Source organism: Bos grunniens, chromosome 7, assembly GCF_055505025.1.
Source record: "Bos grunniens cultivar Pamir isolate PY7600 chromosome 7, Bosgru_T2T1.0, whole genome shotgun sequence".
NCBI classification, from domain to species: domain Eukaryota; kingdom Metazoa; phylum Chordata; class Mammalia; order Artiodactyla; family Bovidae; genus Bos; species Bos grunniens.
Genome location: NC_141171.1, coordinates 34,260,354 through 34,278,161, shown reverse-complemented (window position 1 = coordinate 34,278,161; position 17,808 = coordinate 34,260,354). Strand labels below are relative to the sequence as shown.

At 43.5% G+C, this 17,808-nt stretch overlaps 1 protein-coding gene across 1 annotated transcript; it reads left to right on the top strand.

The window, feature by feature from the left end:
- Nucleotides 1–7: 7 nt before the first annotated feature.
- FAM170A (family with sequence similarity 170 member A) lies at nucleotides 8–4,922 on the top strand. Its single transcript, XM_086410732.1, has 5 exons — nucleotides 8–279; nucleotides 2,036–2,176; nucleotides 2,960–3,743; nucleotides 3,986–4,045; nucleotides 4,792–4,922. Exons 1-4 carry the CDS (start codon nucleotides 210–212, stop codon nucleotides 3,990–3,992), a joined length of 1,002 nt encoding a protein of 333 aa, XP_086266858.1. The 5' UTR covers nucleotides 8–209; the 3' UTR covers nucleotides 3,993–4,045; nucleotides 4,792–4,922.
- Nucleotides 4,923–17,808: the final 12,886 nt, after the last annotated feature.

Here is a 17,808-nt window from a genome sequence, read left to right as displayed (position 1 = left end):
CAGCCCTGCGCTGTGGAGAGCACTGGGCAGTGCTGCTGCTTTAAGTGGTCTGAGTTCTTCAGCCACTTTGGAGACTCAACTGCTTTTACTTGATTTAATTATCAAGTCATTTCAGCGGGTCTCCGGAGAGCCAAGAAGGGCCAACCTGTAGTGAAGAGGAGGAGCTGGACGTGTGGCATCTTCTTCTAGGGGGTCTTCTAGTTGGGACCATGAAAAGGCGACAAAAGAGGAAACACCTGGAAAATGAAGAGTCCCAGGAGACTGCCGAGAAGGGAGGAGGTATGTGGGGGCAATTTGTCTGGGGCACGAGGGTTTCGGGGGTACTGAGAACCTGTTACATATGAAGCAGGGAGCAAGATACCATTACAGTCTTGGTGATGTTGCTGTATCCATCTGGGGGGAGGTCCCTGCGGTGTGAGATGACACAGAAAGACCAGATGCCCCAGGCAGATGGGAGGTCAGTCCTGCTGGTTTGAGGACTCTCCAGGGGCTGCAGGCCTAGGGCTTCGTGGCACTCGCATAGGCTGTATCCTGCCTGCACAGACCTAGACATGCAGCTTTTCTCAATCTTCAAGTTCTTTCTACTTCTCTTTGCTTTTTCCCTGGGGTCACAGGCTAGGGGACGTGAAGGATGTTGAGACAGACCCATGGGTTGCTTGGCCCCTTTTACCAAAGAGGAAAGAGAAGCCCCCTGAGCTGAAGGCCTTGTTGAAAAATATCTCAAGGAGTGGAATGCTCTTCAAAAGGAGGTTGTTCGTCTAGGGACGGCGTCCTATAGAAAACATGAAGGTTTTATTTATTCAACAGGAAGAATTTCAAGGAAGGAGATCAAGGGAGAGGGGAAGGGCCTTCCAGAACCTGAGACCACAAGGGTGGGGGTGAGAAATGTTGTTAGAGTCCTGTGGGGAGCTCTGAGAGCCACGGCTACAGGGTGCCTGCGTGCATTAAGCGTAGGTGAGCAGTCACCCTGGGAGAGGGGGTGGTCACGTGAGGAAATGGGGCAGAATGGAGCCTACTCCAGAGTTCCAGCTGGAGGCCTAGGCCCCATATTAGAGCAGCACCTCCCACCGGGCCCAGGGCCCTGGCGACTGTAGGGTGGGACTTGGGAGCAGGCAGCAGCTGGGACAGGATGGGGAAAGCAATGACTACCCTGCCCCTTACACATCAGAATATTTCTGTGTGTGGTGGAGGAGAGAGAGTGGGAGAATGGGGTAGAGTGCTTACCAGATATAAAGTCTGCATGGTAAAATTCTTGTCACCCTGCCGGGACCTGGGTGACCCTCAGCGTGTGTAAGGGGTGTTTCATGACACAGTCACTCATATACTCATGTACACTGTGATATAGCAGAAATATCACACACTTCCACATATAAGCTCCTTACTAAACTACACATTGAAAATTGGGTGTTCTGTATTTTTGTTTGCTAACTTTGGCACCCACTGAAGTATTATGTACTGATTATATTTTTATATTATTTATATTTTTGTTTAGTGTCTGTCTTCCCCTACTAGAACGCTTAGCTTTACCAGAGACCAGAATAATGGAATAGTGCCAGATACATAGTGACTGCTCACTGAATCTTATTGAATGAATGAATGAACACAAACCATAAATGCAAGCCACACCATGTAATGAGGAAGAGTTACATGTCCCATAATTCCTGAATTGTAAACAGAAACCATGCACACAAATGCCACAGACACATACACACATTTGCACTGTGCTTACCTGACTCCACACTTATCACAGACTTAACTAATACACATCACTCATATTTCTATATACTTACAGTCACCTCTCAGACCTACATTCCCCCAAATACACCAACAGAATAGTTATTGATTTTAATTGAATTCTGGGGTATATACCAGGAAACATGCTCCAAACCATGTATATTCACTACAAACCATACACTACAAACCATGTGTAGTCACTAACATGTGTCAGACGCTCGGTAAATATTTGTTGGACAGACGACTGATGAGCAAACATGTCCACACCACTCTCTCTCTCAGCCTCTAATTTCTCTCCCAGGAATCTCAAAATCACAAGAGGATCCCCCTCAGCTAGGATGCACTGCAGTGGCCCGAGTCTGCCCCCAAGGGTCAGGGGAGGTCTCTTCTGCCTCTGAATACTTCTCCTGTGTTTCTTCTCCACGCAAGCTCATCCACGGTGGTAAGGGTACGGGAAACCTTGAGTGTAGGGGTTCTTGGCTCTGGAGCAGGGACACACAGATCCAAACAAGGCTGAGCAGAAACCCAGGGTTTTCAGAGGTGGTCAGGGCCCTGTGGAGGAGCCTGGGGAGGACATCTGAGCTGTTAGGAGGGCGTGGACCAAGCTCAGCATGGGGGTGTGCGAGTCTTGGTCCCACCATGGTAGGGAAGTTAAGGAGAGGGGCAGGAGAGGTCTGGGCTTGAAGTGGAGAGCAGAGGGACCAGGTTTAGCATCTTTGGAGGGACATGTAGGGCTTGTCTTTGCCTTTGTTTTCAGAGAAGGACAGAGTTCTTGAGCTCGGCCCAAGGGCAGGACCATGCCACTCAGGTCCACACACTTCCCACATGCATCTGCTCTCCACTCGGCCATTCTCAGCCCAGACACCAACCCCAGGCAGGCGATTCCCCAGGGCCCTCCTCCTATACCACAGCCCACCTCCCACAAGTAACACATCCATGATATTCCCCAACTCACCTGCTCCTCGTAAACACACCCACCAGCATCCCTCACATACCACAGCATGCCCCCGCACCACACTCTACACCCCTGCACACAGATATGGCTCTAGTATCTGCTCCCCCACCCACAGATGAAGAAACACAGATGCCAACACATACCCCACCCCATCCTATGACCAACAAACCCCAAGCTCATGACACAACTGTGTCATGCGGATGTCCCTCCCCACCCTCAGCTCCTGGAAGGACCCATACATGGTCTTATGTTTCTAATTTCCTTTCCCAGGAATCTGGAAGTTGCATCGAGACAGTCCCCAGCCTAGAGCACCCCTGGCCCATCTTCAAGAACAAGGGGAGATGGCTCCCCTATCACCACATGTCTCCTTCTCCTCCCCTTCATCCTACAAGACCTGTGCAACCTCTCTGCATATGAACAAAGAGAAGAGGGGCATGAAAATATACTACATGCGGGTACAAATGAAAAAGGGCGTTGCTGTTTCCTGGGAGGCAGAGAAACCCTCAGAGTCACTAGAAAAGCAGCCGAGGAGGGAGGAAGTGACCCTTCCTGAGGACGTGCGGGCAGGGACTCCTCCCTCGGACGTGTCCACCAGAAACCTCCTGTCTGACAGCGAGCCCAGCGGGGAGGAGAGAGAGCATGAAGAGAGGGCTGACTTCGACAGCCCCACCCCAGGGTCACCCACCGTCGAGGAGAGACCCCGGGCCAGGACACCCGACTGGCTGGTGACCATGGAGACTGGCTTCCGGTGCATGGCCTGCTGCCGGGTCTTCCCCAGCCTGGAGATCCTGCAGGAGCACGTGCAGAATGGCATCCGCGAGGGCTTCAGCTGCCACGTCTTTCATCTCACCATGGCCCAGCTGACAGGCAACGTGGAACCAGAGAACACCCCTGAGGAGGAGGTGGAGGACGAGGACGAGGATGAGGATGGGGAGGACGAGGAGCAGGAGGAGAAGGAGAACGAGGAGCAGCAGTCTGCAGGGGAAGATGTCAGCTTGAGGAGACCCTGGAGCCAGTGTCCAGGCTGTGTGTTCCATTCTCCCAAGGACCGGAAGTGAGCAGGGCCCAGGGCTGCAGCGGGAACTATGTCTTCTCTAGTCCTGCCTCTCCGTCCTGGCTCAGAAGGGAGAAGTGGGGCTTTCTCACCTCGGGGGACAACCGAAGAGGGTAACTGGGCCCCTTGCTTCTGGCCCAGGCATTTTAATAAAGTCTGTAAGAGAGAATTTATCCTGAGCTTTTCAGCTTCCCTTGGAAGTTCTCTTTAACTCAAAAGCATCTCTCTTGATTTCCACACAGCAACTGAAAATTCATGGGCCAGACGATCCTGGAAGATGGTGTGGCCTTCTCTTGGAAGAGGTGAGACCTGAGGTTGGCACAGTCTTCTAAGCCTATGTCGTGAAGGCCCAGAGGAATCTAAGGGAAGGGGCCGAGGAGATGCTCTGGGTTACCTGATGGCTCTGCAGTCGTATCACCTTGGGGCCCACGCAACACTTGGGAGGGATTGACCTCTGTTGATTTAGACAAGAAGGTGGAACATTTTGATTGAGTTTTCTCAGGGTCTCCATGATTGACTTCGACTCTAAGAGGATGTATTGCCAGCAGCTCGTTTTGGTAGAGAGAGCCAGGAGTGGTCTGGAAAGAACAGGGGCCTCGCAGGACCCACAGTTTGAGGTCTTGAGAGCCTATGACCTGAGCCGGGACCTCACCCTGACCACTGTACCTAGCCTTCTGTGACAGAGGAGAATGGGAGAGGGAGTCATATCGAAATGAGGTCCCCTGAGGTCTGGAAATATATTCCAGAACCTTCATTGTGTGATAGTTCAGTTCAGTTGCTCAGTCATGTCTGACGCTTTGCAACCCCATGGACTGCAGCACACTAGGCTTCCCTGTCCATCACCAACTCCCAGAGCTTACTCAAACTCATTTCCATTGAGTCAGTGATGCCATCCAACCATCACTGTGTGATAGTTGATCTGGAGCCAGACTCTGTGGTGTGTGTGGCTCTTGAGCTTCGAGGCAGAGGTGAAGGGTAACTCGACCAGCAGAACTCCTGGTGCTTCTTGTCTCTTCCTGTCCTGCCTCATTTGTTTTGTCCCTTCCAGAGAGAAGAAAGGACCCTGGAGGGAGTAGCAGACAGAATGCCAGTGGTCTGAAGGAGGATGAAGGGGCTGGCATTCAGTCCAACATCATATGACAGTATAAACATGATATGTAATAAAGGGTGTTTCCCAAACCTTTTCTGGATATTTTATTTAATTACATTTATCTACCTATGTATCCATCAATCAGTCATCTACATCTGTATCTCTAGTGGTTTGTGAACAAGGTTTCACACAAGCTCCAAAGATGCCCACCAGCCTTTTCCAGAAGCAGCAGTCCCCAAGCTCCCACGGTTGATGAGGGTTCTGTGTGACTAGTTTTCGAAGACTGGATGCCACGCTTCACATGAAAGCATGGCAGACCACACTGAGTTCAGGTAAAGTCACTGGGAAGTGGCAGGTGCTGTGGGAACTGTGTCCAGTGGGTCATGATTGAAAATGTTGTGACCAGTAACTTCAGAGGATGGAGGGTGGTGTATGTGTCTTTAGGGCTGGCCTGGAAGAGAGACTGGCATGTTTTCACAATGAAACACTGGGACAAAGGAGGAATTTTCTCAGTCTTGAAGCTGTTGGTGGAACAGTTTCCTCCTGAGATGGTAAGACATTATTATAGTGCTGAATGAGGGGCCATCTGACCTCCATCAGAAATTTGGAGAAGAGATCACCATGTTAGAAATCTAAGCCAATTCTGATGCATTTCATTTTCTAAATAAATTCTGATTCTAGCCTCTCAAGGTTTTGACCGTATCACCTCTGAACTGTGTCTTCTCATCACTGCTACCATCCACTAGAGTCAAAGGCTCTGGGAGGCACTGAAGACTCACTTTGATGTATGATCCATGGTCTTTAAGGTAAGGGAGGAATAATGTATCTTCTTCATCTGGGTAAGGGGCCAAAATCAGGTTTTGGTAGGACTTATAGAAGGAAATCATTTTGCAGTTCAGAGATTTTTGTCAGTTTAAGCAGAATAAGGTCTAATTCCAAAGTCCCATGGGTTTATTTTTTTTCCTCAGGATATGTAAGGAGACTTCCACTGGGCTTCATTGAATCAACAATGGTTCCAGGGATCTGGTTTTGTCATTATTATTTAGATAAAAATAATAAGCCTGCTTCCCAAACTAAGCAGTCTTGAGAAAGAAGAATAGAGCTGGAGGAATCAACTTTCCTGAATTCAGATTATACTACAGAGTTACAGTTGTCAAGACAGTATGGTACTAGCACAAAAACAGAGACATAGACCAATGAAACAAGATAGAAAGCCCAGAAATTAACCCAGGCACCTATGGGGACCTTATATTTGACAAAGGAGGCAAGAGTATACAATGGGGGAAAGACATCCTCTTCAATAAATGGTGCTGGGAGGAAAACTGGACAGCTACATTAAAATAATGAAGTTAGAACATTTCCTAACACCATACACAAAGATAAACTCAAAATGCATTAAAGACCTAAATGCAAGACCAGAAACTATAAAACTCTTAGGGGATAACACAGGCAGAACTTGATGACACAAATCAAAGCAAGTTCCTCTATGACCCACCTCCTAGAGTAACAGAAATAAAAACAAAAGTAAACAAATGGGACCTGATTAAACTTAAAAGCTTTTGCACAGCAAAGGAAACTATAAGCAAGGTGAAAAGACAACCCTCAGAATGGGAGGAAATAATTGCAAATGAAGCAACTGACAAACGATTAATTTCCAAAACATATAAGCCGTTCATACAACTCAATACCAGAAAAACAAACAACCCAATCAAAAAGTGGGGAAAAGACCTAAACAGACATTGCTCCAAAGAAGACATACAGATGGCTAACAAACACATGAAAAGGTGCTCAACATTGCTCATTATTAGAGAAATGCAAATCAAAACTAAAATGAGATATTATTACCTCACACTGGTCAGAATGATCATCATCAAAAAGTCTACAAACAATAAATGCTGGAGAGGGTGTGGAGAAAAGGCAGTGTTGATGGGAATGTAAATTGATAACAGCCACTATGGAAGATGATATGGAGATTCCTTAAAAAACTAGGAATAAAACCACGTTATGACCCAACAATCCCACTCCTAGGCGTGTTAGCCTGAGGAAACCAAAACTGAAAAAGACACATGTATCCCACTGTTCATTGCAGCACTATTTACAATAGCTAGGACCTGGAAGCAACCTAGATGTCCAGCAACAGATGTATGGATAAGGGTTTGTGGTACATATACACCATGGAATATTACTCAGCCATAAAAAGGAACACCTTTGAGCTAGTTCTAATGAGATGGATGAATCTAGAACCAATTATACAGAGTGAAGTAAGAAAGAGAAAGAGAAATACCATATTCTAACATATATATACAGAATCTAGAAAAATCTAGAGAAATGATACTGAAGAATTTACTTACAGGGCAGCAGTGGAGAAACAGACATAGAGAATAGACTTGTGGGCCTGGGGAGAGGGAAGGAGAGGGTGAGATGTATGGAAAGAGTAAAGTGGAAACTTACATTGCCATATGTAAAATAGATAGCCAATGGGAATTTGCTGTATGGCTAAGAAACTCAAACAGGGGCTCTGTATCAACCAAGAGGGGTTGGATGGGGAGGGAGATGGGAGGGAAGTTTGAAAGGGAGGGGGTATATGTATACCTATGGCTGATTCAGGTTGAGTTTGACATAAAACAACAAAATTCTGTAAAGCAATTATCCTTCAATAAAAAAATAAATTAAAAAAGAAAAGAAAATGTGGTACATATATATAGTGGAGTACTACTCAGCCATAAAAAATGAAATAATACTATTTGCAGCAACATGGACAGACCTAGAAATTATCACACTTGGTGAAATAAATCAAACAGAGAAAGGCAAATATATGATTTACATGGAATCTAGAATATGATACAAATGAACTTATTTACAAAACAGGAACAGATTCACAGAAACAAATTTACAGTTACCAAAGGGGAAAGGGGATGGGGAGGGATAAATTAGGAGTTTGGGATTAGCAGATACAAACTACTAAATATGAAATAGATAACCAAAGTTCCCACTATATAGCACAGGGAACTATATTCAATAAAAATAACCTAATGAAAAAGAATATGAAAAAATGTACACACTCACACACATATATATAAAACGGAATCATTTTGCTGGTCACCAGAAACTAACACAACATTGTAAATTGACTATACTCCAATTAAAATATTGGCTTCATGTTCCCCAGTCTCTCCATCTGGGAATGGCTCTCTCATCCATACAGACACATCCCTTCAGGATCCCGAGTGTCTCCTCTCACAGTCATCCCAACGAATTTAGAATTTGAAGTTTATCCCTCCCTTCCAAACTCATGCCACCTGGGAGATTCCACTCATACTATGACATTTTCTGCATACTCTATGATCTTCACCTTGGTTCCTTTTCTCCTGCTCTTGAACTTACCAAGATTTATCCTTTTCCCCTCTTTTCCTAAGTCTTTATCATGTCTTACTTTCTTGAGATATTTTTTGACTTCTCTGTTCTGCTGACCTCCACATAAATTGTTAGGAAATTGGTCATTATATGAGAGTTCTCACTGCTGTTCCTACTGGGATAGAGACTTCCCTGTAAGCATGGACTGAGGGTAACATGAGGGCCTGTAGGCAGGATTTAGCGTTGCAGGAAGCAATTATCGCTGTGCTTACCTATTCTCGCAAGATCCAAGTTGACTGTGGAAGAGGGAATTGAGGCCTGCAGCTTGAATACTTTTCTGACCAATACAAGTTCACATATCACAATGTATCTTCTCTGCAATGTGTGATAAGTCACTTCAGTCACGTCTGACTCTTTGTGTCTCTACGGACTGTAGCCTGCCAGGCTCCTCTGTTCACTGGATTTTCCAGGCAAGAGTACTGGAGTGGGTTGCCATGCCCTCTTCCAGGGGATCTTCCTGACCCAGGAATCAAACCCTCATCTCTTATGCCTCCTGCATTGGCAGGCAAATTCTTTACTCCTGGCACTACCTGGGAAGCCTGTCTTCTCTGCAGGGCCACACATTTTGAGTTAAGAGCCTGAATCATGCTCAGAAGAATGTAACATCCATGCAGTTTGAAGTCATATTTGAGCTTATCTTTTTTTTTTTTTTTTTTTAACTGTTGGTTAGGATTCTAGTTCAGTAGATGTAACTGAACTCCCTGAAATCCACTTAACTGAACTAGAGCAAAAAAATGAAAATATTTGGGGCTTTCTCACAGATAAGGAATGGCCACAATCCTTGCCACACAGACTGTGTATGTGGCCCTCCTGAGTCTGAGATGGGCAGTGGTGGCTAGAGGCAATGATCACATGCAGGCTGGATGTCTTCAGAAACTAATTCTGTTCCTGGGAATATCAGCCTGGCCCCAAGCACCATTTCCATGTCCCTGGCCACAGGGGTCTCCTCCCTCAATCCTTCAATCCTTCACTCCCTGTCTCTCCCACCCCTCATTGGAGGGAGTACTTTCTCAGTTGAGATGAGATTTTTTTGTTGTTGTTCACAGAATTCTCACATGTTCTACTATGGCTCCTATTTATTTTTTTAACACTCCAAAGCTAAGAATTTTCTTTACCTTCTGAATGTGGTAAACTCAGAATGCCTTGCCGCCTGGGTGGGGGAAAGAATCCAGGGGGCAAAGAGAAATAATAGATATACCAGTTAATTTTTCATAGTATTCTCCAACAATATATTTTTAAAATTTAGGAATAATGTTAGGAATAGTTTCTTTATAAATAATGAAATTATTTTTAAAGGGTATAATGTATAAAAGTTCACCTTCATAACACCCCAACCCCACTCCCAAGACTACTTCCTTCTGGAGAGGTGATCATTATTACTATGTTTTGCAGAGATTATCAATCATTAGCTGTCTGATTTCAAGACTTTTGGTTCATGAATTTACATATGTAGGTGTTTTATACATGATTTATAGCTTTATAGAGAATTTTGATCTATTAACTGTATCATACCATATCTATTGTAAAATTAACATTTTGATTAGAGAGCTTTGAATGTCTTTAATACAGAGGTTTAATATGAATATTTTAAATGGTCTCAATTTCCCTATGGATTACTGACATTTTAAACTCTGCACATCAGTTTCCCCTAATACCTATAATTCTGTCATGGCTATTTCTCTACTTAAGTAACTATATGATTGATTTATTTTTCCTGTCTCTTTCCAAGATACTGAATTTGATTGCATCTTATGTATTAGTGAAAAATGCTAGTCTTTGAATTAGGACATTGGGCCTTTGATGAAGTAACTCAACTTGTCTGGGCTTTCAGTTCAGTTCAGTCACTCAGTTGTGTCCGACTCTTTGCCACCCCATGAATCACAGCACACCAGGCCTCCCTGTCCATTGCCAACTGCCGGAGTTCACTCAAACTCATGTCCATCGAGTCGGTGATGCCATCCAGCCATCTCATCCTCTGTCATCCCCTTCTCCTCCTGCCCCCAATCCCTCCCAACATCAGAGTCTTTTCCAATGAGTCAACTCTTCGCATGAGGTGGCCAAAGTATTGGAGTTTCAGCTTCAGCATCAGTCCTTCCAATGAACACCCAGGACTGATCTCACTTAGGATGGACTGGTTGGATCTCCTTGCAGTCCAAGGGACTCTCAAGAGTCTTCTCCAACACCACAGTTCAAAAACATCAATTCTTCAGCACTCAGCTTTCTTCACAGTCTAACTCTCACATCCATACATGACACTGGAAAAACCATAGCCTTGACTAGATGGACCTTTGTTGGCAAAGTAATATCCCTGCTTTTGAATATGCTATCTAGGTTGGTCATAACTTTCCTTCTGCGGAGCAAGTGTCTTTTAATTTCATGGCTGCAATCACCATCTTCAGTGATTTTGGAGCCCCCCAAAAGAGTTTGACACTGTTTCTCCATCTATTTCCCATGAAGTGATGGGACCAGATGCCATGATCTTAGTTTTCTGAATGTTGAGCTTTAAGCCAACTTTTTCACTCTCCTCTTTCACTTTCATCAAGAGGCTTTTTAGTTCCTCTTCACTTTCTGCCATAAGGGTGGTGTCATCTGCATATCTGAGGTTATTGATATTTCTCCTGGCAGTCTTGCTTCCAGCTTGTGTTTCTTCCAGAAAAAGTCTGGGCTTTAGCATATGTATATGTGATGAAGAGGCTTAGTCTAGCCCATCTTTCAAGTGCTGCTCTTTGATCCACTCTAACTTATTGACCTACTACTTGAGAAGAGAGTCTGTTCTCACAAAATAAGAACAGTCTCTTTTAAATCATTGGGTTAGGCAGAGCTTAATGGGTCATACGCAGGTTGTTATTTACTTTTACATATGCTTAGCTCTTGATGACGGTGAAAGAGGAGAGTGAAAAAGCTGACCTAAAACTCAGCATTCAAAAACTAAGATCAGGCAGATGGCAGAGAGCTGGGATGGAGCGTGCCTTGGCCCGCTGGCCTGGGCCACAGCTCCTCCGGAGAGCCTGGGCGCCCACGTGAGAACCTCCCTACCCGGGTCTGTCTTCAAGGATGACACCTTCCGTCTGTCTTCCTGCCACCAAGGACCACCTGTGGATAACGAGCTGATGCCTAGGTGCTTGCTGCTCACCTCCGTCTAATGAGGACGCCAGGAGCAGGGGTTCCTGGACCCCACCAGCAAACCACTTGTAAAAGAATGAAACTAGAACACTTTCTAACACCATACACAAAAATAAACTCAAAATGGATTAAAGATCTCAACGTAAGACCAGAAACTATAAAACTCCTAGAGGAGAACATAGGCAAAACACTCTCCAACATACATCACAGCAGGATCCTCTATGACCCACCTCCCAGAATATTGGAAATAAAAGCAAAAATAAACAAATGGGACCTAATTAAACTTAAAAGCTTCTGCACAACAAAGGAAACTATTAGCAAGGTGAAAAGGCAGCCTTCAGAATGGGAGAAAATAATAGCAAATGAAACAACTGACAAACAACTAATCTCAAAAATATACAAGCAACTCCTACAGCTCAACTCCAGAAAAATAAATGACCCAATGAAAAAAAAAAAAAAATGGGCCAAAGAACTAAATAGACATTTCTCCAAAGAAGACATACAGATGGCTAACAAACACATGAAAACATCACTCATTATCAGAGAAATGCAAATCAAAACCACTATGAGGTACCATTTCACACCAGTCAGAATGGCTGCGATCCAAAAGTCTACAAGCAATAAATGCTGGAGAGGGTGTGGAGAAAAGGGAACCCTCTTACACTGTTGGTGGGAATGCAAACTAGTACAGCCACTATGGAGAACAGTGTGGAGATTCCTTAAAAACCTGGAAATAGAACTGCTTTATGATCCAGCAATCCCATTGCTGGGCATACACACTGAGGAAACCAGAAGGGAAAGAGACACGTGTACCCCAATGTTCATCGCAGCACTGTTTACAATAGCCAGGACATAGAAGCAACCTAGATGCCCATCAGCAGATGAATGGATAAGAAAGCTGTGGTACATATACACAATGGAGTATTACTCAGCCATTAAAAAGAACACATTTGAATCAGTTCTAATGAGGTGGATGAAACTGGACCCTATTATACAGAGTGAAGTAAGCCAGAAAGAAAAACACCAATACAGTATACTAACACACATATATGGAATTTAGAAAGATGGTAACAATAACCCTGTGTACGAGACAGCAAAAGAGACACTGATGTATAGATCAGTCTTATAGACTCTGTGGGAGAGGGAGAGGGTGGGGAGATTTGGGAGAATGGCATTGAAACATGTATAATATCATGTATGAAACGAGTCGCCAGTCCAGGCTCAATGCACGATACTGGATGCTTGGTTGCTGGTGCACTGGGACGACCCAGAGGGAGGGTATGGGGAGGGAGCGGGGAGGAGGGTTCAGAATGGGGAACACATGTATACCTGTGGCGGATTCATTTCGATATTTGGCAAAACTAATACAATATTGTAAAGTTAAAAAAAAAAAAAAAGTAAGTTGATAAAATGTCCCTGAGGCTGCTTAATAAAACTATTGATCAGATCAGATCAGATCAGATCTTAATTCATAAAAACTTTATTTAGCAATAAGTGTTTTCATGAATAATTTTAAAAATAAATCACATTATACCATTTTCTCTATGAAAAAACAAACAAACAAACAAACAAAACTAAGATCATGGCATCTGGTCCCATCACTTCATGGAAAATAGAAGGGGAAAAAGTGGAAACAGTGTCAAACTTTATTTTCTTGGTCTCCAAAATCACTGTGGATGGTGACTGCAGCCATGAAATTAAAAGACACTCCTTGGAAGGAAAGCTATGACAAAGCTACACAGTGTATTAAAAAGCAGAGACATCACTTTGCTTACAAAGGTCCATATAGTCAAAGCTATACTTTTTCCAACAGTCATGTGTGGATGTGAGATTTGGACCATAAAGAAGGCTGAGAGCCAAAGAATTGCTTCTTTTGAATTGTGGTGCTGGAGAAGACTCTTGTGAGTTCCTTGGACTGCTAGGAGATCAAACAAGTCAATCATAAAGGAAATCAACCCTCGATATTCATTGGAAGGACTGATTCTGAAGCTGAAGCTCCAACACTGTGGCCACTTGATGCGGGGAGCTGATTCGCTGGAAAACACCCTGATGCTGGGAAAGAGTGAGGGTAAGAAATGAAGAGGATGACAAAGGATGAGATGATTGGATGGCATCACTGACTCAATGGACATGAGTTTGAGCAAACTCAGGGAGATAATGAAGGACAGGGAAGCCCAGTGTGCTGCAGTCCATGGGGTCCAAAGAGTCAGACACAACTTAGTAAGTGAACAACAACAGCAGAGGCCTCAATACTTTACACAGTGCTTGTGATTATTTCTAATATCTTATTTTTTATTTCCTCTTACAGCTTCTACTTTGTTATTGCCAGTGTAGAGGGACTTGATTGATTTTTAAAATTTGTTGACTATCTTGCCTGTTCAACTATATTATTAGTTCCTACTAGTTTATCTATGGATTCGTTTGGGTTTCCTAGATAAACGAGGCTATTAAATGTAAATAATGTGTTTTTTTGATAAATTTTATTTTTTCATCTCGGAATCAAGATTGCCAGAAGAAATATCAGTAACCTCAGATATGCAGATGATACCACCCTTATGGCAGAAAATGAAGAAGAACTAAAGAGCCTCTTGAAAGTGAAAGAGGAGAGTGAAAAAGTTGCTTAAAGCTCAACATTCAGAAAACTAAGATCATGGCATCGGCCCCATCACTTCATGGCAAATAGATGGGGAAACAGAGGAAACAGGGCTGACTTTATTTTTGGGGGCTCCCAAATCACTGCAAATGATGACTGCAGCCATGACTTTAAAAGACGCTTACTTCTTGGAAGGAAAGTTATGACCAACCTAGATAGCATATTAAAAAGCAGAGACACTACTTTGCCAACAAAGGTCCATCTGGTCAAGGCTATGGTTTTTCCAGTGGTCATGTATGGATGTGAGAGTTGGACTGTGAAGAAGGCTGAGCGCTGAAGAATTGATGCTTTTGAACTGTGGTGTTGGAGAAGATTCTTGAGAGTCCCTTGGACTGCAAGGAGATCCAACCAGTCCATTCTAAAGGAGATCAGTCCTGAGTGTTCATTGGAAGGACTGATGTTGAAGCTGAAACTCCAATACTTCGGCCACCTGATTGGAAGAGCTGACTCATTTGAAAAGACCCTGATGCTGGGAAAGATTGAGGGCAGGAGGAGAAGGGGACAACAGAGGATGAGATTGTTAGATGGCATCACTGACTTGATGGATATGAGTTTGGGTAAACTCCAGGAGTTGGTGATGGACAGGGAGGCCTGGCGTGCTGCAGTCCATGGGGTTGCAAAGAGTTGGAAACGACTGAGCAACTGAACTGAACTGAATATACATATATAGATAGCATTATGTTGAATTAATTTAAATATTTACATAACTTAATACAATCTAACATCCTTTATCAATTATTTTCTTTCAATCCATATTATGTTTTCAAAATATATCCATATCCATTCATATAGATGTAGGTCTTTTATTTTTGACTTTGATATCCCATGTATGGACATAGCATCATTTATTTTCCATTCAAGCATTACTGGACCACTGGATTGTTTCCCTCCCTTCTTGAGAGTAAATAATATTTCCTAGACTATCCCTAAAGACATCTGACAGTCAATAAGGGCCTGGCTGCCTGAAGCATTCCTGATTGCCTTTTGTTGTTGTTCAGTCACTAATTCATGTCTGATTCTTTGTGACCCCATGGACTGCAGCATGCCAGGCTTCCCTGTCCTTAACTATCTCCCAGAGTTTGCTCAACCTCATGTCCATTGAGTCAATGATTCCATCCAACCCTCTCATCCTTTGTCACCCCCTTCTCTTCCTGTCCTTAATCTTTCCCATCGTCAGGGTCTTTTCCAGTGAGTTGGCTTTTCACATCAGGTGGCCAAAGTATTGGAGCTTCAGCTTCAGCATCAGTCTTCCCAACGAACATTCAGGGTTGATTTCCTTTAGGATTGACTAGCTTGATCTCCTTACTTGCCTTTGGCTACCATCCAACAGGCCATCTCCAGCAATTTGAAGCATAGAAAATCTCGCCAAATGGGGAGACCTAAGGAGCTTTCAGAATGTGGCAGGTTAATGATAGGCATCTTACTGGGATCCTAGAGGAGTCTGAGCTGGCCAGAATCACCTCCTCCTCCATACCTCAAGAGAAATGTGGAGAAAATTCTAAGAACTGAGAGTAGAAAGAGGGAGAGATGGCGGTGGGGCAAAGCTGTTACTGAGGTCCTTGAGTGGGCTGGGAGGGTACAGAACCCCTAGAGAGCCAGGCTTTGCCTTCTGAGAACTTTTCCCATAAGGATGCTTATTTTTGAGGCGATACCAGTCATGTAAAGTTGACTTGGTCCACACTGTCACAGAAATCTGCTGCCTTATCAGATTCTCTTCTTGTTCATATACCTTTTTGTCCTGTTGCTTAGTTATTGCTTTTAGTTCTCCACTGATGTGAACCATGGTAGTTGATCTGTCTTGCTCTGTGGCATTTAGTTCACAGCTTGAGGGGGAGGGTGGAGGCCAAATGTGCTCAAGAAGGAAAGATGGAGTTTGAAGGGAGATCTGAGTTAAGAGTGTTTTCTTAAGTCCTGATGAATAAAATCTAGGTCCAGTGCCTCAAGGATCTCCTAAAGTCCTGCTTGTTCTCAAGGCTGACCAGGGTTTACTCAGTGAAGGAAACGTATGCACTTGGGATTTTCATTGCTTGCTCATATGTGCCCTCCTCAGATACAGACTGTTTAAGACTGATTTTCCCCCAAAACAACTTTCCAAGTGCTACTGTCATCTCTTGAACATTTACTGCCCCTTCCTAGTGTCCCCCTAGAACGTCAGTGCAGCAAATTTATAATTAGGTAGTCATGCTTCTTCCCTTATTCTCAGCTGCTTCTGATCAAGTTTATCTACTTTATTCCATAGTCTTATTCCATAGTCTTCACTTATCAGGGTTGTGTGTTGCTCAGTTGGGTTCGATTCTTTGTGATCCCATGGACTGCAGCCCACCAGGCTCCTCTGTCCATGGGCTTTTCCAGGCAAGGATACTGGAGTGGGTTGCCATTTCTTTCTCCAGGGGATCTTGCCGACCCAGGGATAGAATCCGGGTCTCCTGCATTGTAGGCAGATTCTTCACCGACTGATCTATGAGGGAAGCAACTTTCTAGCTGCAGGTTAACCCATTAGAAATAATTTCTTTTTGTTTCTCTTCTTTGGCAAATCCTTTCTATCTTTTAAGGTCCTTTTCTTGTCTCTCTACCATCCTACCTTCCTGAACTTTTTTTTCCCTCTTTAAATAAACTTTGTCTCATTTCCTAACTTTCTTGTAAACATTCAGAGTATATTCCTCACAATTTAGACAAGCGTTTATGAATGTTTGGGCATAATGGACTCAGAATAAGTTGGTACCCCTGTGGTACCTCTCTTGCTGGGGATCCATGAGTGAATCATTGGCTGCTGGAGACACAGCTTGTACGGAGTCAGAAAGGCAGAGTGGTCCCTGAGTGCTTATTCTGCATGTGTGTGTGTTTCTTCCTAGTCGTTTTCCTTGTCCAGTCACCTACAACATCTCTCCATCCAGCCTGAGGAATTATTTTCATCACAAGGTAGAATGTTTGTTTTGTATCAAGTTCTTTCCTCAAAGTTTGGTTGTAAGTTGTTCCTGTTTCAAAGACTCCTTTTCTCTCACTTTACTTTTGTTCTATCATCTCTGTCCAGAATGGCCTGCTGACTCAAATGGGTGCAGATCCAAAGATGGCAAGGAATGCCAACAATTCTGAAATTACAATACAGATATATTAGGAAAACTTGAAATAGTTATCCTGCCAAATTAAAGAAATTGTGTATTAAAAGTCTCAGCGTGAAAACACAAATGATAAGAAATTGAATCACATCTAATTTTTCTTTGGTCCTTTCCTGATTTATTCCAGTCTTCCAAGTTGACATGATTAACTATTTGTTATATAAACTTTCAGTCATTTTCTGCACATACACACTTTTTTCTTTTTTTCACAAGAGTGTGAACTAGGTCACTTTCAACATGCTGTGATTCTATGATTCATTCACTCCCACTGAGTCATTCAATGATTAAGTAGTTTTTTTCACGGAAAAATATTTCCAATAGCTAATAGTCAATGTCTGTGGAGTGCTTACACAATATCTGTATCTTCTGACTATGTTATATATACTTTTTACAACATACCCATGAACTAGGTACAATTATAACCCCCTTATGACAGATAAATACAGAGGCCAAGTAACTTGCCCAAAACACTGGAGCAAATCAAAATCCATGCCTCTATAATCATTTTGCTTTATTGCCTCCCTCTGGGATGCTTGAGGATTATGCAACTAAAACTTAAATACCATGTTACATTTTCATATTTCTTACACAGGCATAGAGTTGTGATATGAGGTAACTAAACAGACTACTTTTAAAAACCCTTATGCACCTGAAATGAAAGTAAGCCAG